This window comes from Pollachius pollachius, assembly GCF_949987615.1.
Source record: "Pollachius pollachius genome assembly, chromosome: 4".
In the NCBI taxonomy this organism is placed as follows: domain Eukaryota; kingdom Metazoa; phylum Chordata; class Actinopteri; order Gadiformes; family Gadidae; genus Pollachius; species Pollachius pollachius.
The window spans coordinates 1495058-1518577 of NC_136937.1; the positions used below are offsets into that span (position 1 = coordinate 1495058).

General features: G+C 43.9%; 2 protein-coding genes across 4 annotated transcripts in view; both read right to left on the bottom strand.

Moving 5' to 3' along the window:
- Nucleotides 1–4964: 4964 nt before the first annotated feature.
- Nucleotides 4965–8060, bottom strand: c4h11orf98 (chromosome 4 C11orf98 homolog). Its single transcript, XM_079736004.1, has 4 exons — nucleotides 8007–8060; nucleotides 7375–7499; nucleotides 6425–6522; nucleotides 4965–5814 (listed from the first exon to the last, which is right to left on the bottom strand). The coding sequence occupies exons 1-4, from the start codon at nucleotides 8046–8048 to the stop codon at nucleotides 5651–5653; spliced, it is 429 nt and encodes a 142-aa protein (XP_079592130.1). The 5' UTR covers nucleotides 8049–8060; the 3' UTR covers nucleotides 4965–5650.
- Nucleotides 8061–11133: 3073 nt separating this feature from the next.
- LOC307074602 (protein NLRC3-like) overlaps nucleotides 11134–23520 on the bottom strand; it is a 69065-nt gene continuing 56678 nt past the window's right edge. For 2 of the 3 annotated variants that reach the window (XM_079734825.1, XM_079734824.1), the window contains exons 7-12: nucleotides 21084–22965; nucleotides 20362–20535; nucleotides 15698–15871; nucleotides 15014–15187; nucleotides 14052–14098; nucleotides 11134–13318 (exon numbers count right to left, since the gene is read on the bottom strand). In XM_079734825.1, the coding sequence (XP_079590951.1) occupies nucleotides 12759–13318; nucleotides 14052–14098; nucleotides 15014–15187; nucleotides 15698–15871; nucleotides 20362–20535; nucleotides 21084–22965 (3011 nt within the window). In that variant the 3' untranslated portion in view covers nucleotides 11134–12758. The remainder of the gene's footprint in view (nucleotides 13319–14051; nucleotides 14099–15013; nucleotides 15188–15697; nucleotides 15872–20361; nucleotides 20536–21083; nucleotides 22966–23520) is intronic. The other variant, XM_079734823.1, reaches the window with a different exon arrangement.

A 23520-nucleotide genomic window follows, 5' to 3' on the forward strand; every position in this document is an offset into this window, starting at 1 on the left:
GTCAACGACCGCCGGATGCGGTCTGAGTTTCTTGACGTTTTTGTTGAGCTTTTTGGTGGGTTTGTTGGGCTTTCTTGCGGCAGCGGTGGTGGTGGTGGTGGTGGTGGTGGTGGTGGTCGAAGGAGACGTAGCCGCCGTCGAGGGCGGCGTAGCTCGCTGCGTGGTCGTCTGGGTCGTCGTCGCGGGGGGCAGTTCTTCGACGGCGGGCAGTTCTTCCACGGCGGACATGGTGGCGATGATGATGACGGGTGTTTCGGTCGTGGTGGTGGGCGGCAGCTCCCGGATGGTAGGGACTGTGGCGGGTGGTGCTTCGGTGGTGGTGGTGGTGGGCTGGGTGGTGGTCGTGGTTGTAGTCGTAGTCGGGATCGTCGTTGTTGTTGTTGTTGTTGTAGGGGCTAGTGTCGTTGTGGTGGTGGTGGTGGGGGCTGTGGTGGTGGTGGTGGTGGTGGTGGTGGTGGTGGTGGTGGGGGCTGTGGTAGTGGTGGTGGTGGTTGATGGGGGTTGCGTGGTGGTGGTGGTGGTTGACGGGGGTTGTGTTGTGGTGGTGGTGGTGGTGGTGGCAGCGGTGGTGGTGGAATGAAGAACCCCTAAGGGAAACGGACGAAGGATCACGACAGATAAGAAACACAAACAGATACGATAGACTTCATGCAATCAGTGATAGAGTACAGAATCAGTTCATGGCCAAAAATGACTAGTAAGCCATGGTTAGATTGGAGAAAATGATTTGTCATTAGTCATTTGGTTATTTTTAGTTACTACTAATCTGTTTTTTCCTTTTAACTTTGACCTTTGTTTGTGCTTGTTTCATGCTACCACTCTTTGTCTGCCCATTTAGCACAACCCGTCCTCACCGTCCATGAAAGGAGGGATCCCTCTGCTGTGTTCCTTCTCACTGTCTATTGTCTGTAACTCCTTGCCCTTTAGAGGGCATCGATGGGGTTTTAATGTGGGCCTATGAGAAGACCTTTGAGACAATAACTCTGATCAAGGGCTACAGAAATATTGGCTTTACTTTAAAAGGTGTATTCATTAGAACACCTCAGCTAGTCTATATTCTATCTTGAATGCATAAAAATCACTGTAGCTATTTGTTTAACTCTTCACTTTAATTGTTTCCAACCATTTTGCAATTTTTAAATGGTGTGCGTGTTTACATTGTTCACTCTATTTTAAATTGTTCATATTAGAAATTACGTGGATAGATACAGAGAGGGAGACAAAGAACCATGAACGTTGCCGCTGTTACCTTTGAATATATCGTAGGTGTTGACTCCGTCGCCGGCCATCATGAGGGGGCAGTCCTGCTCCGTGTCGCAGTGGAACAGGAGGCAGTTATCAGAGGCGGCCGGCTTCTTGGCCTTAAACACGGCCATGTTGCACTTGGCTCCTGGGAGGAAGACGGGGACACGTTCAGCTTCATTGGCCAGGTTTGCGTAACACGCAAGACATTTGACTTCGGTGAACCCTTTTGCTCTCAAAGTACAACACTCACTTAACCTATTGTTAATGTATAAAAAAGAAAACACAAAACAGAAAGAACAGTACGAAATGTAAATATACTGCGAGCGGAGGGATGGCGACCGGGATACTGGATACTGACAGGGGTGATGACAGGGGTACTGGATACTGACAGGGAGCGGATGTGGAGGTTAGAGGTTGGACCGTTACAAGGATGTCATGGAATGTCCGGGAAGGTCGGTCTTGCTTGCTAAACATGACCTGAATTGCTCGACAACATCAACAACCACAACAACAGCCAAAAAAACGATATTCTATCATTTGAATAACAGGATTGATAATAGTATTTTGATCATTATTATAAATGCTCATTATTATTCATAACGATGTCGTCATGGATACGCCTACGGTTCCCGAGTCAATCGTCAACGGGGAAAGAAATTGTTTATTCAAATTCTAAATTTGTCGAGTTTTACAAGCTTGTTGGCCCCTGATGCCACTGGCCCCTGATGCCGTTACCATATATGGGCTGTCGCATACAGGATCCGTTGCGGTCATCAAATTCCAAATTTAGCTACCAACAAGTTAACCACTAGTTCTATGTCAACGGGCCATATATGGGCGGTCTATTGTCGGTTACCTGGAGCCACTTCCTCTGAGCAACAGAGTTATGTTATACGTTTGAATAAAATGCACAATCAATTTAGCTACCAACAAGTTAACCACTAGTTCTATGTCAACGGGCCATATATGGGCGGTCTATTGTCGGTTACCTGGCGCCACTTCCTCTGAGCAACAAGCCAGGATGCAGTCGCGCTCCGAAAAGACGATGCGGGAATCAATGACGGTCCCGGGCCGGCTGGAGGCCAGGCGCACGTTGACAGTGGCCTGCCGGTGTTGCCGCGAGAAGCACGTCTCCGGCTCCAGGCCCGACACTGAGGCCAGGCCGGCCGAGAGCATCACCATCGCCATGGCGACCCCGGTGAGCGTGGGTATCCTCATCACGGTTGCCATGGTCACAGCGTGAGCCGTTTATCCGGACCGGATCTGTCCTGTCTCTCTCTCTTTTACGGTCGGTGATGTAAGCTCGGTGGAGACGAAGGCAATCCAGGAACAACTCGTGTGGTTTCTGTGGGAGAAGGTGAATTGTAAATATTACTTTTTTGACCTAATTTTATCCTTTTCTTCTTATTAAACAGTGGGTGGGTTATAAGCACAATTTCGATTCATCTGTATGTCTGGCACATATTTTGGAATTGGAAATGAAGCTGACTTTGACTTTGGAGGAGGTGTACATTATGTCAGACACAATATATATATATATATATATATATATATATATATATATATATATATATATATATATATATATATATATATATATATATATATATATACCGTTTGGTATATCTATATACCGATACCAGTAGTCCATATTTACTGTGCCTGACATCAAAACGACCTTACCACCAGGCAATGTTAATAGACAACTCTTTGATCAATATGGTTACTTTAATAGGTTAGGGTACCAATCCTTGTACTTGGGTGTGCTACCAACTACACAAACACACCATAACCTACTGTAGATAATACATAAGATAAACGCATTACACAGTTTATTGGGCATGTACATGTCTCTATCGGCCTAGCACGCTGACAGTGATTTGTGCCGGAACTCATTAACCATTTTCTCCTGTAGTTGCCAAACGCTGTCCTGTCAGCCTTGTGGGGAAGAAGAAAGAATTTAAAATGACTAGGCTACCGCTGTGCACAATGAGTCGTCTAAAAAAAGGATGTTATGCAACATTTCTGTCAGCGTGGTTCACAGGTGGAGATAATTGTGTCACTTTGATCAAAACTCTAAAGTGTGTAAAAATGTAGAGTTATTTTTTGCTAATGGGAACAGCTCAGGGGTGAAATATGGGACGACTGTTGGAAGAAAGACAACATCCACTTAGAAGAAAGAAAATCCACAGCCTTGATCTAAATAAAAAGTGGCTATTTTCTGCTACTTTCAGAAAGATGTTGTTAAACGCTGTCGTCACTCATCACTCTACAATTCATGAAATACATAAATACCAACTGACAGCTCACCAACTCAGTCCCAACATTCAAATCGATACTGCCTTTAAAAACATCTTTATACGAACATGCGATCCGTCTAATTGAAATATAATCACATCGGTAGGCTTACTCTACTCACCAGCAGCCAGTGAGTGTGAACGGGTCCCCATAAGATGCTCCGATCTGCTCCGTGGGTCCACAGTCCGAACAACACACTCCTTCAGAGAAGCACTTCGACCCCTGTGTCTCCTGTGTGGGACATACAGCACACGCTGTTATCTTAGCACTTAACTGCTGCCAGCCAGCGGTATCTGCCTTATCACATTGCCATCAGTGCCTGGATTGTTGTTACAATGGAGGGCACATCGTAAATCAACAGGATTAGTTATCTGCATCTGTAGCCTATGAGGATAGTGCTAATAATCCACAGAAAAACACAGGCTGCCGATACGCGTGGGACGCCACGCACATATAGGCTATTATTCGCGAATCAGTGGTGTGGGCTATCGATGCGAAAAGCGATGCTCAAAATAAGAGGAAGGCTGGTAGACTCAGTGTAGCCGGAGGCCTCGGCGACATACACGAATGGTGTTTGGCGAGACACTCAATCCTACCAAGAGATACCCGGCGACGCAATTTTGTGTTTGGTGGTCTTTGCATCGGCCTACATGTGCAACCTGTAAATGATCCAGACCTCTTACCACCACGTAAGCATGATAGCCCGGCTAGGTAGGTGGGTGAAAGATGGAGAAACAAACGATCTCACTTGTGAGGCACTCACACAATGCAAAGCATGCTGTAATGTATTATAGCACCCATGCACGTACTTAGCCCGTAATCTTGGAGGACGAATGGACCTCGGCGCAGCATCCGAAGAGCACACTCACACGCCGGTCTCCACGAACTGGTATCACAAGCTGCTCCACACTGCTTATGTCATAGCGACCCTGCTCCGTTCCGAGAGGCACCCGTTACCCGTTGGAGGACTTGTACAGCATCTTGTCGATCGCTACATCCAAAGACTTCTCCAGAAGCAGCTTTGTACACAGGCTACGTAGTGTGGGCACTGCGTGCCTTCAGATCTCAGTAAACATTCTCCCGTTTGAGTTCATCCACCGTAGTATGAAAAATAACCCCGAGTCCCGTCAGTGTCTGATCCCTAGTCTTAAAAAACGATTGCTTTACTGATTCTTAAGTCATCTATTTTAGATATCTTAGAGTTGGTGCGTGTCTGATGCGAGAGATGCTCTCCTCAGACTGACCCATTTTAGTCTTTGTCCTCTGAGCGACTACTAGGGGGGAGGGATGCGCGCAGGTTTCGAGCCCAAACAACGCAGACTGGGATTCGGAATTGCCGATGACTCGAAGGTGACAATGTACAGACGAAACCAGTTGAAAAACACAGTGGTCACCTCCCACCTCCAAAAATACACTATATAAACAGTCAAGCCTTTAATGGCGCATTTCACAAGCAGACATCAATAATTAAAGGACATGAACAATACATTTGATAAACTGAACCATAAATGACATGCATTTATATAATATGCTACTAGGCTATATAAAAAACGGTCAACTTCCCTAAATTGACTAATTTTTTTATGTTTTCCTGCCAATATATTGATATGCTTTCGCACAAAAATGTATCCAATGCAAAAGCAACTAATTAAATTACAGAGACCCCCCCCCCCCTCCAAATGCAACAGTCATTATTGGTTGCAAAACATGCCCGTCGAAATCCATGTAATCTATACATCTTTACTTGAGTACTCAGAAATGGTTTCAAACTTGTTTTCCATGAGGCTTATTGCAAGTAGGACCCAGACACTGAAGTGTCCATCCATGCATCCAAAATGTGCTTGAATAAGACCCCCGAGAATTCAGGCGAGCAGCATTTCCGCAACATTAACATTCATATTTAGCATGTCAGAATTCTCATTTCGGATGTAACCAACGCAGAAATTGTATGGGTGGCAAACTGGCGCTACACTGTGACTGAATCATGTCCCCGTTCAGTGTGGTCCTCCTTCACATCCACCGCCTCTTCATCGGAGGCCGAATGCCAGACGTTTGACTGCTTAGGAACAGTTGGGGCCACTTGGGAGTTCTGCTTCTTCGTCCGACTTTACTCCATGTCTTGCATCACGACGTCCGCTGGGGCTGTGGTTGCAGCGGGGCCCTTCCCCTTTCTGTTCCTCCTCTTCCTGGCTTTCTTGGTGGTGGCTGGGGTCGGGCCCGCAGCGGGCCCGGTGTTTGGGTCCTGGGTCTTTGGGGCTGCGCTGGGGGCCACTAGCATGAGAAGAGTGGAAGGTATACAACGTTACGTATTTATAGACGCATCTATATTATGTAGTTCTTTTTTGGCAGCTTGGTTGTGACCTTTTACAACAAAAACATGTTATTTTGGAGCATAGCATTGTATAGGCCCGTCTTTTATATTATTAATAATAATATTATTTATTATTTTACATGGTGCTGGGCATTTACATTTGGTCATAGCGTATAGCAGTTCTAGTACCAGATTTTATGTCTTTGACTCTATGGTGTAGTTTTATGATCAATCATTCCCAGCCAATCACTTTGGGCATTAGCAATCATATTTGATTAAATAATATGTTAAAATTAATATATAGTAACTGGGCCAGATTTCCCTTCAGCAGGACAACAAATAGCTAGCAATGGGTTTGATTCCCAACCAAGGCAAATTAGTACCTTATTTTTCTAAAGCTTCTAGGTTAGTTCTCCAATGTTCATCTGTGGGTAGCAAGACAGCTAACAACTAGCGTCTCCATAATGAAGCATCTAAAATAATTGTATTTTAAACAAAAGTAAAAAAAGTTTCAGTTCGCAGGTAAATCTTTGTTATTTTACAAAGGGACCGCGTCTGGTCTATAATTACCGTCCATCGCTGCCTTCTCCCTCTCCATGTGACCCAGCTGTTTGAGGAGCTTGCGCTTCTTCTTCCCAGACAGAGTGATGTTGGCCCTCTTGCTGGTGCTGAACACAAAACAAAGAAATAGAATCAAAAGACCGTACAGCGGGAAAAAAAAAAACACACTTCAAATGAAACAAGATATCAGAGATGAAGTAATTCAAGGAATGTCGCCTGCAGCCATGTATTCCCATGCATCTGACTCAGAAAAACATGCACATATGTTTCAGTAACGTATATGCTTTATTTGGGCAACACAAATACTCATTGAATGGATATCAACGAGACAGAGTCGTCTTCTTCTGGAAGGGGTGCCAGACACAAAAGACGCTGTAATCGCATGCAATGCGTGGACAAATCTCCCCCACGAACAACGATGCTGTAAACATTGCTCGAAGTGGGTAGTTGTAGTTGCGTGCACAGTCAAGAAAACCAGTAGGCCTAGCTGAATGGTTATTCAAACACAGTCAACTCTGCACGTATAGACAATTTGGACAATTATTAGTCCATTCAAGTCACAATCCAATTTCCTCTTAAAAACCCATTGTTTAATTTAGTAAACAAACACATCACAAGTTGTTATTTTCACTCGACAGTTGCGATCTTCACTCCCTTACATCTTATACAAGCAGTCTTGAAACAAATATATTTGCGGATGAATGGTTCATCTAACTATTATTATGCTGTTGTCAAATCCTGGACTTAATACTCTGTGATAGTAGTCACTCATGTGGAAACACTGGTATCATTGCCTTTTTTAATAGTTTTTGTTGTCGTTCGTGTATGTGTTGTTGTATTTATTCCTAAGTGTTTAAATGAGGCATTAGTCTTTCAAATAAAGATGATTGATTGATGGATTGATTGATTGATATACAAGTACTTCCCTTGCGTTATGGTGACCGTAGTGCAGTACTCACTTTCTTTTCTTCAGGTGATGGATGGTCGTGAGACCGGCGTCGATGACGGCCCCGGTGATCTGGTTCCGCTGACGCTTCTGCTTCCCCTGAACCCGGCGGCGCTTCAGGATATTCCTCCCCAACTCCTGGGCAGCAGGAATGGTAGAATTAAATAAACAACTCTGTGTAGCAAACAAAAAGCGAACACATCCTCCTAAACAAGGTTTACACTGTGTCATCTTAAAACAGGCTACCAATATGGTTTATATTATTTCTCAATGACAGCAGGTGTATAGATCTGGTATGGATGTTGTGACGCCATGTTTGTAGTTCAAATGCATTTCCAGAGAGAATACTTAACGAGTTGAGTAACTACTTAGGGACGAGACTGAGTGATTGAATAAAATAACAGCTCAAAAATCAATGTCGTGTAAACACATATGGTCAGCAGTATTAACTTCCAAGTAGAGTTGGTTGCTGTCGCAAACATTTGTGCTACAAAATAGCTAGACGGTGCTAGCCACTTCGTGTGCCAAACAGGATTTCATAGTGACTATAGGAAATGGCGGACTTAAATTAATACTGTGGAGTTATCATTGAAGCAGTGATCGCGTTTACTTTCCATCTCAAGACAGATAATCGGGTTTTCTTACTGTTTTGGGCCTGTTGATCTTTCCCCCTGGAGTGCTACCCATGCTTACTTTGCGCTGTTCACGTGGAAAATGAAAATACTTCCGTATTGCATTCTGGTTCTCTGCGCCTATTGGCTGCAGAGGTCTGACGTTCTGGTTCTCTGGGCCTATTGGCTGCAGAGGTCTGACGTTCTTGTTCCCTGAGCCTATTAGCTGCAGAGCTCTGACGCGTGGATGGGTACAATCTTCTGCTGGAGCGTCTTCGCGTTTGCTGTCTCCATCAAGCGGTTCTCAAACATCATACGCTTTGGAATATGGATTCGATGATTAAAACCACAGTTAAAATAGAACCTTTGAAAAGGTTTTATCTATAAAGCTAATGAAAGAGATAATGCAAACTTTCCGTTTTACGCAAACTTTGTAAACCGACACTTACTATAAAAAGAAGAACGTTTATCATTCTCCATCTCTGTCCTTAATGTGAAGTATGAAAGCTTCACTCAGTGACCGAGGTCAACCTTGCGTAACCGATTTTTAATCTCAATGTGGTTCCACCTAGATAAATAAAGGTTTCAAATAAAATAAGCACTTATGATAGGATAGGTGATGATAGCACGCACGCACACGCACACGCACACATACACACACACACACACACACAAGCAGAAACACACGGAAGGTAGAGGTGGAGTGTGTGTCTAAGAAACGATCTAGTTGGTGAGTGGTCCAGTAAAATCAAAACAGTAGGATGACATGACAGTGTGTCCGTTTCTCTCTCGCTCTCCCTAACTGTAGGGACAATGTATTTCCACCAGGGGGAGCACTTATCCCTTTTTAATCATAGCCCAATGTATTCTTCTGTCTTGAAGGGAACTGTTAAATAATCCTTTTCCCTTTTCCCCTCATTGGGTTAACATTGACAATGGGATAAAATAACAAATGTGACCGTAAAAACAAACAAACAACAAACAAAAACAAAAAAACAAAGGCGTGGACTGACTGATTTAGAAGTGCTAATTCAAAACCCCTGCTTTTAAGATTGATGGTTGACCGCTGTGCCGTGAAGAATAGAGGTATTCAAAATCATAACACCCCAACATATCACTTTGGTTTGTTAAGTTGAAGCATGCAGCATTTCACCATCACCGACCAAGACTTCATCTTAAATGCGGATGCTGCCTTCGACTGTCGAACAATCTTAGTCACACTCTCCCAGCCTCACGTCGAGCCAAACCTGTCATGTTGCAGAGCCCGCTGGAGGAAAACACTTCGAGGGTTCTGGAAGGACCACAAGCGTTCGTCACGCCACATTCTGCTGCCTAGAAACTGTTAATCAATTGTAATTGAATTTTGGACGGACTGCATGATGAGGAATGGCATTTGATGTCACGTGGTGTTGCTCTATCGACTGGAAAGTTGTAATTGATGGGCTCTGTGCAGGCTGTGAGTAGGTGCCATAATAGAAAGGACCTTGGAACGATGAAACGATATGCTCCCGGTGGATGTCAGACATTTATTTTTTGCTGATCGTTTTTCTTGCATAGCATTTTGATCCCTCACAGCATAGTTCAGTTGTGGGGTCTTTCCCTGGAACTGTTGAAAAATAACGTTATGTCGCATGAAATATGCCATGTATAATATATACAAATACCAACACACTTAGTTATAAAACATATTATAATATAGGCTACCAGATTAATTTGAGACTAGTGTAGCACATTTTACTTAAAGGATTCATTCCACGAGAAACCGTTTAATCTTGTTCCTTTTGAAATATGGTCCCAGGTCTTTCAAAGTCAGGAGTCTGCAGCAGAGACTCAATACTCACCTGTTCAGAGTTCACCTGGACTCTGCAGCAGAGACTCAAGACTCACCTGTTCAGAGTTCACCTGGACTCTGCAGCAGAGACTCAAGACTCACCTGTTCAGAGTTCACCTGGACTCTGCAGCAGAGACTCAAGACTCACCTGTTCAGAGTTCACCTGGACTCTGCAGCAGAGACTCAAGACTCACCTGTTCAGAGTTCACCTGGACTCTGCAGCAGAGACTCAAGACCCACCTGTTCAGAGTTCACCTGGACTCTGCAGCAGAGACTCAAGACTCACCTGTTCAGAGTTCACCTGGACTCTGCAGCAGAGACTCAAGACTCACCTGTTCAGAGTTCACCTGGACTCTGCAGCAGAGACTCAAGACTCACCTGTTCAGAGTTCACCTGGACTCTGCAGCAGAGACTCAAGACTCACCTGTTCAGAGTTCACCTGGACTCTGTATAGCCTCCCCCTCCCACCTCTCTTACGCACTTATCGTATGTTTTACGTCCTGGCACAAAGAAAAGTCCTTAGCATTGTGTAGCAGCTTATCCTAGCTATCTCTGATGTATACGGGTAATGGGTTAACCTAGTGATAGTTAGTGCTTGTCACTTAGTTCTATGAACATCCTTAATGTACAGACAGAGAAATATTGTTGTTTCTCTTTCTCCTGACTAATGGACTTATTGTACGTAGCTCTGGATCAAAGCGTCTGATAACCGAGGTGAATGGAGACTCCACTGTTGTGTTGTGACGAGTTGGAGGAAATGTCTCCAGAGGATGGAGCTCATTGTCCTCCAGGCGACCAGTGAGAGGAACGGACTGAAGACTGGGTCCACGTCAGGGGGCAGGACCCCTTAGAGACCTGGGACTGGAGACTGGGTCCAGGTCAGGACCCCTTAGAGACCTGGGACTGAAGACTGGGCCCAGGTCAGAACCCCTCAGAGACCTGGGACTGAAGACAGGGTCCACGTCAGGGGGCAGGACCCCTTAGAGACCTGGGACTGAAGACTGGGTCCACGTCAGGGTCCGGGACCCCTCAGAGACCTTCTGGGACCCAAGGGCCTGGAAGGACATTCCAGGTGTGCTGCTCGGACAACAGAAAGCTCTGGAGAAACAATCTGCTACGCTTGGAGGAATTCAAGTGAAGAAACTTGAACTATCATGGGCTTAACACAGAGAACATTCAGGAGATCCACTGAGTTGATTATCACCAATTTTATTTTATGAGTTGCAATTTTTTTTTTTTTTATATAGACGATCATACAACATAACATGCAGAAACGATTCGGTAGCAACAAACACACACCCCTTCCCACCCCCCACCCCATAACCATAAGGGGTCAACCTACATACAGAGTGGTTCACTTATTAAGCTGAAACAAAAAAGGAAAAATAAAGCAAAAACCAAAACACACTGAAAGAAAGGAGCACAGCGGCAACATGTACATCCTTACACAGACTCGTGTGGAGTCGAGGTGCATGCCCCACTTCTGGAGTATCTTTCTGTCCTGCATCCTATATGACATCCTTTCATATGCAGCCACTTTTCCTAATTCAGTCACCCATTCCTGAACAGAAGGTTTGATTATCACCATTTTCTTTTTTTATTGAATTGATTACATTTATTTCAGACGCATCAATACAAATCAAACATGTCAAAAAAACTAAATGAAATGAGAAGCACGAAAAATCAATGAACAAAAACGATGTTGAAATTATTTGACAAATAAGAAAAATAAAAGCATATTACATATAATTGAGATATTATTGATCACTAGAATTAGGAATATAATGAATGAATATATAAAAAGCAAGTTAACACGTTAATTAAGCGTTAACCTAATCTTATTTTAACGTGATTAATACAAATTGACGCATTAACACACTCTTTTTATTTATTTTTTTCACTTTGATTTTGAAAGGTTTTGCCCACAGAATGTCAACATTCATATCAGAAATCATTTTTGCATTTAGTTCCACTTACTTTACATTCAATTACACTTGCAGTAAGTGACAGCCTGTTGACAACTCCCAAATCTGTGGCGCTACTTATTTGAATTTAACTACCCTTGTAGTAAGCGTTGGTTTACACCTGCAGTAAGTGATAGCCTAATTACAATTCCCAAATCTGTGGTGTTCCGTAAGTTTCATAATCAACCCACACTGAGTGTCAATCAAACTCCCTCGAGATCACTTGGTCTAGTTTTTGCTTATGAAGTCCATTTGGTATGAATCATAATGTGTCATTCCATTTGGTAATCTCATTTAAATTGAATTGGAGTGGATTTAAAATATGACATATATATATATATATTTTTAAAGTGTGACTTATCGTGAGTTAACTCACCAATACTATGCGATTAAAGCAATTAATACTTTTAATCGTTGAGCAGCCCTAACATATACATGTGCGCGTGCGTGCGTGCGTGTGACCCGCCTCCTTCCAATCACTAAAAGAACCGGAGCTTACTTAAGCCAAAACTGCACTTTTATTCAAACCAACCATAAAGTACTAAAAGAACCCAAAGCCTGGGAGGAATCGACGGTCCTGTCCCTCCGCGTGGAATCCCGTCACCCCGGAGGGCCGATTTCCCCGCACACGTCACCCTGGAGAGCCCTGATTGGGTGGAGAGGCAGGCTGTTTCAGGCCTGCTTCTCCACCTGCTCCTTAGGTGCTCTGCATCTAGCTCATTGGCACCGGCACCAATGCCCTCACTGGCGCCATCTGGTGGCAACGGGTGGTGACTGCCTCTACCACCTGCCCCCTGGGCTTCCAGGGGCGCTGTGCCGGAGCCGGGCTGCCACTGCGTGCGTAGTGTTTGTGGGTTTATATATGCGTGTGTGTGTGTGTTTGTGTGTGCTCGCGTGCGTTAATATATGTGTGTGTGTTTTCACGTGTGTCCTCAGATAGAGAGATAGAGAGAGAGAGAGAGAGAGAGAGAGAGAGAGAGAGAGAGAGAGACTATAACTTACACAGAGACACTGAGGAACCCATCCCAACCCCCCGGAACCTAAACCCAGGGAGGAGGTCCTCCTGGGTGAAGGAGGACCAGAAGGTGTGGAGGTGTGTCAGTGTGTCTGAGGACCCTCCTCCACCTGGGGACACTCTGTAGAAGGACAGAGAGCCAGCAGGCCGGTCCAGATACACTGCTACTCTGGTGGAGCCAGCGGGGGGGAGAACTATGTCTGTTCCTTTACCATTGTACCAGGCAAAGTAACGATCATCTTGACAATCAAGACTCCAGGACTTGTTGTTCCGTCCAAGCACGCTGTCACCACCCGTTCCTCTCCTTGTGATTCCTCTGTATGTCACTCCTATGAAAACACCTCTTTCCCACTCTACCTCCCAGTAACAGCGGCCAGTCAGAGCCTCTCTACCCAACACCTGGGGCTGGTAGTCAAATCTCTCTGGGTGATCCGGATACGACTGGTCCTCTCCGGCCCCCGTCACCTTCCTGTTGTCCTCAGACAGAGAGAGGTCTCTGTGGGCCGTGTTGGGGTCCAGGGTGAGTTCACAGGTATCTGAGGGAGAACCAGACATGATGAGCTGCTGAACCCTTCTTCATCGTCATCATCATCATCATCATCATCATCATCATCATCATCATCATCATCATCATCACTGTACTGTTCTCTTGCATTCTTCTTCTTCTTCCTGTTTCACGTTCATCTATTCTACAAACATTAACATAGAAAGAATACATCTTACATAGCTACTATAGTGGACTAGTGTGCTATAGCTTTAGAAATAGTAGAACATATTGTTTATGAGATAATTTGAGTTAAACATGAATGTAAATCACATGTGTGTGTGAGTGGCTTTCACAGTCAAAACATTTAAGCCTAGAAAAATGTATAAACTGAACCTACCCCCCGTAATATTTACACTCTGGCTCCTCCGGAATATCTAATCTATAGTCAACATCCTTTTCAAGATATTAAGACTTTGAAAGGTTCCATTACACATCCATTGTAATCCACCTGTGTAAACAACAGACTGAACCAGCTGAGCTCGTATACAGGCTGGAAACTAACTGTTGGTACCATAGACCTGGTTCATACATGCTATACATAGACATGTACACATACGTACACACACCTACACAAACAAACTACACATACATGAACAGAACATCGCAACACATTTGTATACAGAAGTCCATATGTGAATGAGCAGACGTCACCTCCTGCTGTGTGGATGGACTTTCCATCTCAATAGTAAGTGGGTGTTGTGATGAATCAAACAGACACTTACATTTCTTTGGACCTGGTTTCAGCCTCCACACTCCACTGTGCTCCACACTGGGGGGGAAACAAAATAATTGTTTACACTTATAAATATGCCCGTCTTATGCACGCATTGTTCCCGGCACGGTCCGCGCGTTGACACTGTCCGAGGTAAATTGCCTGCTTGAGCTAGCACCCCAATTTACCCTCCCAATTTACCCTCCCAGACGGTTTAATTCTGATGTTAATGTGTGTAAATGGGATTAGACGGCTCCGCGGGACAGCTCCCAGGGGCGGGACTTGGGTAGAGGTGCTGCATTGTCTCTACATCAGAGACAACGTAGCGATATCAACATGAGTAGTTCTCACTAGAGAGACGGTGAAATCCGCGAGCTGCTGATTATCTGAGAGAAGGTGATGCAACCACATTAAACAAAGACGGGGAAAGATGGTGCGATCTACGAGAAAGACACAGAGGAACTTTCCCTACAAGGCTTTCGTCGGGATAAGAAACATGTGGTCAGCAAAATAAAGTATATGTTGGCGTTTGTGCACTTGTAAATGGTTAATCGCGTTTGTAGCCTACACTCAGATGTATACTCATTCTTGCATACAAGTCTCTTGAATCCTAAAACAATTAAAACATTCGTAGAATGCAAATTATTCTGAAGAGGTCTACCCTCCGTGCGTGGCCCCGCCTTCTCGAGTGAACCAAGAAAGCCCGCTCCGTGACGACGGGGGATTTTACCCCCTCGGTTTTAGACAGGCAAGGCAGTGAAATTGCCGGGCATGCCAAGCCGCGACCGAACCGGCTTGGCAGTGTATAAAGGCCTACAGTAAGAGCAACATGTTGAAACCTTCATCATCTGCTGTCTCATAACGTTCTACACAACATGAGTTACAGCTGCCTCTTCAAATCACTTCCTCTAGCAGCGGCATGAATCCTTGTAGGAGACTTTGTCCCTGAGTGGTGAGCTGTCCTCTCCATACCTGAAAGTGTCAAGTCTCCAGCGTGGATCCTCCAGTCCAGCAGAGAGCAGCGCAGCTCCAGAGTCTCCTGGGTGATTGTAGCTCAGGTCCAGCTCTCTCAGATGGGAGGGGTTGGAGCTCAGAGCTGAGGCCAGAGAAGCACAGCCTTCCTGTGTGACCAGGCAGCCAGACAAGCTACACACACACACACACACACACACACACACACACACACACACACACACACACACACACACGAGAACTATAACTGGAGGTAAATCTGTTCAATGTCCTCTGTAACGACCCTAACGAGGGGAGCCTAACGAGCTCATTGACAACACCTGAGCTGGGCTTATTTAAGTAGACCTGTGAGCCCAGTGGGGGGGGGGGGGGGGGTTCTCATTTGGGAGGCACCACTTATTGTTGGTTCCTTTGGTCTTTTGGTTTGGTTGTATCCTAGGTATGTTTACACCTTACAACACTACACCCATACACTTTTACGTACACACCCACTTACATCACTGACTAGATTGAATACACACGCCATACCTTATGTTATGTTATATTCACTTGGTTATAATAAATTAGTTTGTTAACAAACTCAGTCAATTGTGTGCGTCTCCCCTCTTTGCCACAACCGCCACGGTCGGTTTGTGACAGATACTTTCTTGTGGTGTAACTGTTTGACCATTGAGTAGAACTGACCTCAGAGTTTCCAGTGTACAGTGTGGACTCCCCAGTCCAGCAGAGAGCAGCTTCACTCCTGAATCCTGCAGATCATTGGTACTCAGGTCCAGCTCTCTCAGACTAGAGGAGTTGGAGCTGAGAACTGAGGCCAGAGCTTCACAGCATCTCTCAGACAGATGACAGCCATTCAGCCTTTACAAAAAATAAACACATGTTAGGAACTGTGATCAATATTTTATTTAAAATTTGTCATTAGATATGTTTTATTAGTTTAACTAAAAGTCAGTACAGAATATCTTCGAAATATAACATACTTAGAAGTCTGGGTCGTATTCAGAAAGAATCTTAGGGCTAAAACTAGCCCAAATGTGGGGAATTTAGGAGTAACTCCTAAAACTAATTGCTGTGTCAGTCTTAAATATAGGACTCCTAATTTATTTTACTAATAGCAATTCACAAAGTATCTTATGCCTAAAAGTAGCACCTAAGTCTAGGAAAGCTTTAAAGTCCTTGAGAGGACTGCTTACTCACTTAGACCTATTCATAGAGAATCCCAAAATGGCTGCAGCCAGACGAAATGTTTTGGAATCAATGGTTGACTGCGAATTGATAGAGATATAATAATAATAATTTGGATTTTTAATAATAATCTGGACTTTCAAGATACTCAAGGTCGCATACATATAGGCTAAATCGTGAGGGTATCAAACTTGTGGTTGAATTAGTGCGGGATGCAAAAACGTCCCCAACAAACAGGATAGCCCAATCAGTCAATATTCTGCTAACTGCATTGTCCATAAGTATTTGATAGGACTTCATTTGTAGCCTATTTTGCGGATGAGTTTCACCAAGACCGCCTGAACTCAACAACCAATCACCATACTGACCGCTTCTAAACTCGTGCACGAGAATCTATGTAAGGCGTGAATCTTAGTTCACTCTCAGTGATTTATCCTAAGTATGAGTGGGTCTCAGCGGCTTTGTGAAATACTTTTTAGAAAACTCCTACGTAAAAACTTATAGCGCGAGTTAGGAGCACTCGTAGTGGTAAGATAAAAAACTTTGTCAATACGGCCCCATATAACTAAAGATTCAACAAAACTCCTGAAAATGTCCCCAAAATGAGCCAGTTCTAAGAAGAATCTGATACTATCTTTAATGTACAACTCTAAAGTCCACTTTACTGTCTGACTGCATGATGATGAGAATAGGAATGTAATAAAACATACACCTTATACCAGGCCTGTCAAACTCAAATACCCAGTGGGCCGAAATAAAAAACTGGGTCCAAGCCGTGGGCCGGACATATCAATATTTATTATGAACTTAAGTTTTACCTATATTGAATCTGAAAGTGGCCTAAAGCTTAGGCTTATTAGCTATTGCAATAAGATCTATTCATTTGTAGGCCTAAACATGAACTCAGCCTTAGTTTTACACATACATATATAATCTGAAACAAGGAGTCTAACTCAGATCAAATTTCAAAATATAATAAAGAAGACACTAATTCTCATGCCTCTCTCATTGAAAATCCAAACAATAAGATTTATTTATTTGTAGGCCTAAACATGAACTCAGCCTTAGTTTCACACATATAAATAGATATGTAATCTGAAACAAGGAGGCTAACTCAGATCAAATTTCAAAATAAAATAAAAAAGACACTAATTTCACATGCCTCAATTAATATCCAAACATATACAAAAGTGCAAAAATGAAACCTATGCTACATTAAAGCTCAGTTTACTGCACTGTGATTTGCCCTGGTGCCTGAACCAGATACTTGACATCTCTTCTTCGACGCAAGTTCCTCAATGTTTGGGGTCAGGCTCTGAGCTGAGGAAATCCTCAGGACTGAGTGAAGGTGTTCATCAGTGAGACAACTCCTGTGTGATGTTTTGTTCAACTTCATTACAGAGAAAAGTTGTTCACATAGGTATGTGCTACCAAACATAGAGAGCATTTGAGCAACTTGAGCACGCAGCTGGGGCATTGTGTCAGGGATGAAACGTGGAAAATGTGCAGCACCAACAGAGTCATACTTCGACTTGAGTGTGTCGCTACATTGGAGTTCGATCAGCTCCATTTGGAGGTTGGTTAGTGCGCTTTCCACGTCTACGGCAAACGGATTACTGAGCAGTTCAAACCTACTCTTTTGGGCTTCAAAGTCGGCAAATCGGTGTGTGAAGTCGGCGCTAAGTATGCCGAGCTTTTCAGCAAATTGTGCACTTTGGAACACAGAGACCTGCTCTTTCATAGTTTGGCAGCACGGGAAATGGCCAAGGTTTTCTCGCAGGATTTGCATCTCCCACAGGCGCAGTTTGGTTTTAAATGCCTTCACCGCAGCGTGCATGGCAGTGATCACATGATCCCGCCCTTGAAGCTGCAGGTTGATCGCATTGAGATGGCTTGTAATGTCACACAGAAACGCCCATTCACACCAAAACCCTTTGTCCCGGAGCTCTGTTGTGTCTTTCCCTTTGCTTTCGATGAACTGACATATTTCCTCACGCAACTCGAAACATCTGTTCAGCACCCTCCCCCAGCTTAGCCACCGCACCTCTGTGTGATAGACCACATCACCATATTCCGAACCAATCTCCACCAGAAAGGACTTGAATTGACGGTGATTTAAACCTTTGGCTCTAATGAAATTAACTGCTTGTGTTACAGTTCTCATTACGTGATCCATTTTCAAAGCTTTGCCACACAACGATCCCTGGTGTATGATGCAGTGATACACTGTCAGCTCACCTGCGCCGTTCACCTCCAGCATCTTCTCCCGAATCCTGCCCACCAATCCATTCTTTTGACTGCACATCGCAGGCGCCCCATCCGTTGTTAGTCCCACAAGTTTATCCCAAGGCAGACCCATTTTATTCACACATTTGCACACCTCATCAAAGAGATCCTTCCCGGTAGTTGTGCCATGCATTGATTTCAGTCCTAAAAGTTCCTCTGTAACGCGCAGGCTCGAGTCAACTCCGCGGATGAAGATTGACAGCTGGGCCGTATCTGATGTGTCAGTGCTCTCATCCACAGCGAGGGAGTATGCGATAAATTGTTTTCCCTTTTCCGTCAGCTGTTGTTGTAAATTGGTGGAGAGCTCACATACACGATCAGCAATGGTGTTTCTGCTCAGACTGACGTTTAAAAAGGCTTGTCTTTTATCTGGGCACAAGACATCGCAAACTTTTAACAAGCAGTTTTTTAGAAATTCTCCCTCGGTAAAGGGCCGGGCGGATTTAGCAATCTCCTCCGCCACAATGAAACTGGCCTTTACAGCAGCATCACTTTGTATTTTGGCTTTAACAAGCATAGTCTGCTGTGACATCAAACTTCGTTTCAACTCCACTACCTTCTGTAGCTTCTGTTGAATGTTCATATCCTTGTACTTGTCTTGATGTCTCGTTTCATAGTGCCGTCTTAAATTGTACTCTTTCGTGACAGCCACATCTGCTCCGCACACAAGACAGATGGGTTTGCCCTTCATATCGGTGAACATGTATTCAGCCTCCCACCTCTCTTGAAAAACCCTGTTCTCAATGTCCACCTTCCGTTTAGCCATTTTTTTTTCGGGGAAAGCAACAGGTAGCTAACAAAAAGTTAGCTAAAAAACCTAGGCTACTTCAGGTGATAAACAGTATGCGGCTGCTGCAGTAAACATTCTAGACTAGAGCGCTACAGGTAGTGGGGGCTGGGCTCGCGCTTGCGGGCCTCGATTGACGTATACCAGCGCAGCGGCAGTGCATTGTGGGACTTGTAGTTTTAACGCTGAAATGAGATAAACCGGCGGGCCAGTTCTGATAGACATTAGATATTATCTACACCGCGGGCCGGATTAGGCCCGCGGGCCTTGAGTTTGACAGCTATGCCTTATACCATCATTAACAAACTGAATCCAATGTACACCTTTTACTGTCATTACTGTCAACACAAATAAAGTGAGATGGAGGTCTTGTGTTTGATAAGATGAGTGGTAATGGCGCTGCGATGTACGCAGACTGCCAAGGTTTAGTTCAGTGCTGAGTTAAAGCGCAACTGTATTGCAGCACCAGTGTGATCCCTCTATTAGGAAACATAACCCACTTAAGTTCCCATGAAGACACTCTGCTTTGATCAGAAAACTAAAATAGTGGTTTGTACTTTGTGCAAAGTTTCATTGAAATGTCACTGCAGCACTAGCGTTATTCAAGAGCATGTGAAGAAATGCACTATTCTGGACGACCCAGAGAAGAAGGTAAATCCTAATTGGAGTATATTATCCAATCAGCAGCTGGTTATTATTACTAGGTATTTGATTGAGGAGGAGGATGAAGATTTGGTTGGTGAGGAAAGAGATGTTGAGGCGCTGGCGGTAAAAACAGAAAAGGACCCCCCATGCAACCACAACATTTACAACTTATTTAAAGTGAGTGAATCTGTTCACATGAATGCACACAGATGGATGGTATGTGACCAAGGACATTTTCACGTCTATTAAAGGGGTGGGACCACATTTGTTAGGGTGCCACCAAATGAAAAAGTTAGGGGCAGCAGTAGAAAATGTGTCTTGAGCCCTGAGAGGATATATTCTACTTATTTATTTAGACCTGTTAACTTTCTGGAGGTAAATCTGTTCAATGTCCTCTGATGTAGAACGTGTGGTGTAACTGTTTGAAATATTGAGTAGAACTGACCTCAGAGTTTCCAGTGTACAGTGTGGACTCCCCAGTCCAGCAGAGAGCAGCTTCACTCCTGAATCCTGCAGATCATTGGTACTCAGGTCCAGCTCTCTCAGACAAGAGGAGTTGGAGCTGAGAACTGAGGCCAGAGCTTCACAGCATCTCTCTGACAGCTGACAGCCATTTAGCCTTTACACACAACAAACACATGTTAGGAACAGTGATTAAAATAATTTGCATCTTTTACCTTCTCGTAATGAAAGAATTGCATTAATCTTTCATTAAAAAAAAGTTTACTTATATTTAAAACAAGGGATATTTAAATGTTAATTATCTTATGTAGTACAATGTTAAATCATTTGTAGTAGTGTTTGAAAAAAAGTGTTGTTTTTTTAATCAAAACTACTTTTATATTCTAGTAGTATGTATATTGTGTTGTGTATTGTGATACATATTATAAGAGAACCTACAGAAATGTTTTTCTATGTTATAACTTTTATATTCTAGTATCAGGTATATTGTGTGTATTGTAATACATGATTATTAGTGAACTTACAGAGATGTTTTGGATATTGTTATGACTTATATTCTAGTATTATGTATAAAGTGTTGTGTGTATTGTAAAACATGTTGTGAGTGACCCTACAGAGATGTTTTGAATGTAACCATAACTTTTATATTCTACTATCAAGTAAATTGTGTTGTGTATTGTCATACATAATTATAAGTGAACCTACAGAGATCTTTTGGAGGCTTTGATCACTGGCAGCAGCCTCAGAAGACCCTCCTCTGAAGCTGAGTATTTCTTCAGGTCAAACACTTCCAGCTCCTCTTCTGATGACAGTAAGATGAAGACCAGAGCTGACCACTGAGCAGGAGAGACATGTGTTTTGAAGAGACTTCCTGATGTCAGGGACTGTTGGATCTCCTCCACTAGAGAACGGTCGTTCAGCTCATTAAGACAGTGGAACAGATTAATGCTTCTCTCTGGAGAGAGTTTATCACCTAACTTCTTCTTGATGTAAGACACTGGTTTCTTCTTGGTTTGTGAGCTACTTCTTGTCTGTCCCAGCAGACCTCGTAGGACAATCTGATTGGTCTTGAGAGAGAGGCCCAGGAGGAAGCGGAGGAACAAGTCCAGGTGTCCATTCTTACTCTGTAAGGCCTTGTCCACAGCACTCTGGTAGAAGAGGATGAGTCCATCTTCATCGGAGCTGAGTTCATTGTCATCGTCGCTAAATTCATCATCGGAAAAGATGAGTTCATCTTGAACACACTCAGCAGGGATCTGATATTCACCATAGGTTAAGATGAACTGTTCTTCTTTGAGCAGATTGACCCCAGTGTTGATAAAGGCCCACAAGACATAAAGGGCAGCTAGAAACTCCTGGATGCTCAGATGGACAAAGCAGAACACTTTGTCCTGGTACAGACCACACTCCTCTTTAAAGATCTGGGTGAACACTCCTGAGTACACTGAGGCTGCTCTGATATCGATGCCACACTCTTTCAGGTCTGCCTCGTAGAAGATCAGGTTGCCTTTCTCCAGCTGGTTAAAAGCCAGTTTTCCCAGAGAAACTATGATCTCCCTGCTCTCTGAACTCCAGTTTGGATCTGTTTCAGATCTCCCATGGTACTTCCTGTCCCCCTGTATGGACTGAACCCTCAGGAAGTGGCTGTACATCTGAGTCACGGTCTTGGGCATCTCTTCTCCTTTCTGGGATGTTTTGAAGAGGTCCTCCAGAACTGTAGCAGTGATCCAACAGAAGACTGGTATGTGACACATGATGTGGAGGCTTCGTGATTTCTTGACGTGGGAGATGATTGTGCTGGCCAGCGTCTCCTCTCTGAATCTCTTCCTGAAGTACTCCTCCTTCTGTGGGTCGGTGAACCCTCTAACCTCTGTCACCTGGTCAACACACTCAGCAGGGATCTGATTGGCTGCCGCAGGGCGTGTGGTTATCCAGATGCGAGCGGAGGGAAGCAGGACGCCCCTGATGAGGTTTGTCAGCAGCACGTCCACCGAGGTGGACTTTCTGACATCAGTCCAGATCTGGTTGTTCTGAAAGTCCAGAGGAAGCCGACACTCATCCAGACCATCCAAGATAAAGACAACTTGGAACCGGTGGAATCTGCAGATTCCTGCTTCTTTGGTCTCAATAAAGAAGTGATGAAGCAGTTCCACCAAGCTAAACTCTTTCCCTTTCAGTAAATTCAGCTCTCTGAAAGTGAGGAGAAATGTGAAGTGTATGTCCTGGTTGGTTTTGCCTTCAGCCCAGTCCAGAGTGAACTTGTGTGTTAAGACGGTTTTACCAATGCCGGCCACTCCAGTTGTCATTATTGTCCTGATTGGTTGATCGTGTCCAGGAAAAGGTTTCAAGATGTCCTCACATCTGATTGGTGTTTCCTCTTTGGCTGGTTTCCTGGAAGATGTTTCAATCAGTCTGACCTCATGGTCCTTGTTGACCTCTCCACTGCCTCTCTCTGTGATGAAGAGCTCTGTATAGAAGTCATTCAGATCAGATTGCTGTCCTGCTTTAGCGATTCCCTCAAACACACAACTGAACTTCTGCCTCAAATGAGACTTGATTTTTTGTTGGCAATCGGCAGTATCAAGTCCTAAAAGAGAAAACAACAAAAGACATTAGTGGAAAGTGAAATCAGTTGAACCAGGTCAATATTTCCTATTCAATTATCGACTTTATGATATTTAATGGCTTCTTTACTTGTGGTCAGAGAAGCTGGAAGTGACAAGGAATGCATGTTACAGATACAAAATGTTCAGGACTATTTAGCAGTATGACTGCTCTAATGATATTAATAATGATAGTGAATTAGGGCCGGGTGATATGGACCAAAAGTCATATCTCGACATCTTCAAGCAGAATGTCGATATAAGATGCCGCGTTGCCGCGCTCCAATTCGTCATTCTACACCGTTGGCACCGCTGTGCTTTCATTTCCAGCCTGCCTGCGTCTCAGTGCTCGTTAACCTGCCTTGCTGATGGACGGCGTTGCTAGGTTACTTGTTTATGTTTTATGTTTGGGTTTCGCGGAGTTACCGTTATTACTATACGGTATTTACCATAGTAATGGTAAATAATGTAATGGTTATCCAGATGCGAGCGGAGGGAAGGTATTTACCATAGTAATGGTAAATACCGTTGGGATTTAC

Excerpts from the sequence above, each read along its gene's own strand:
- c4h11orf98 (XM_079736004.1), bottom strand. The coding sequence starts at position 8,048 with ATGGGTAGCACTCCAGGGGGAAAGATCAACAGGCCCAAAACA. Across the intron at positions 7,500-8,006 it reads AGATCAACAGGCCCAAAACA|GAGTTGGGGAGGAATATCCT; the intron begins GTAAGAAAACCC and ends CCTGCTGCCCAG. Across the intron at positions 6,523-7,374 it reads CATCACCTGAAGAAAAGAAA|CACCAGCAAGAGGGCCAACA; the intron begins GTGAGTACTGCA and ends TTTTGTGTTCAG.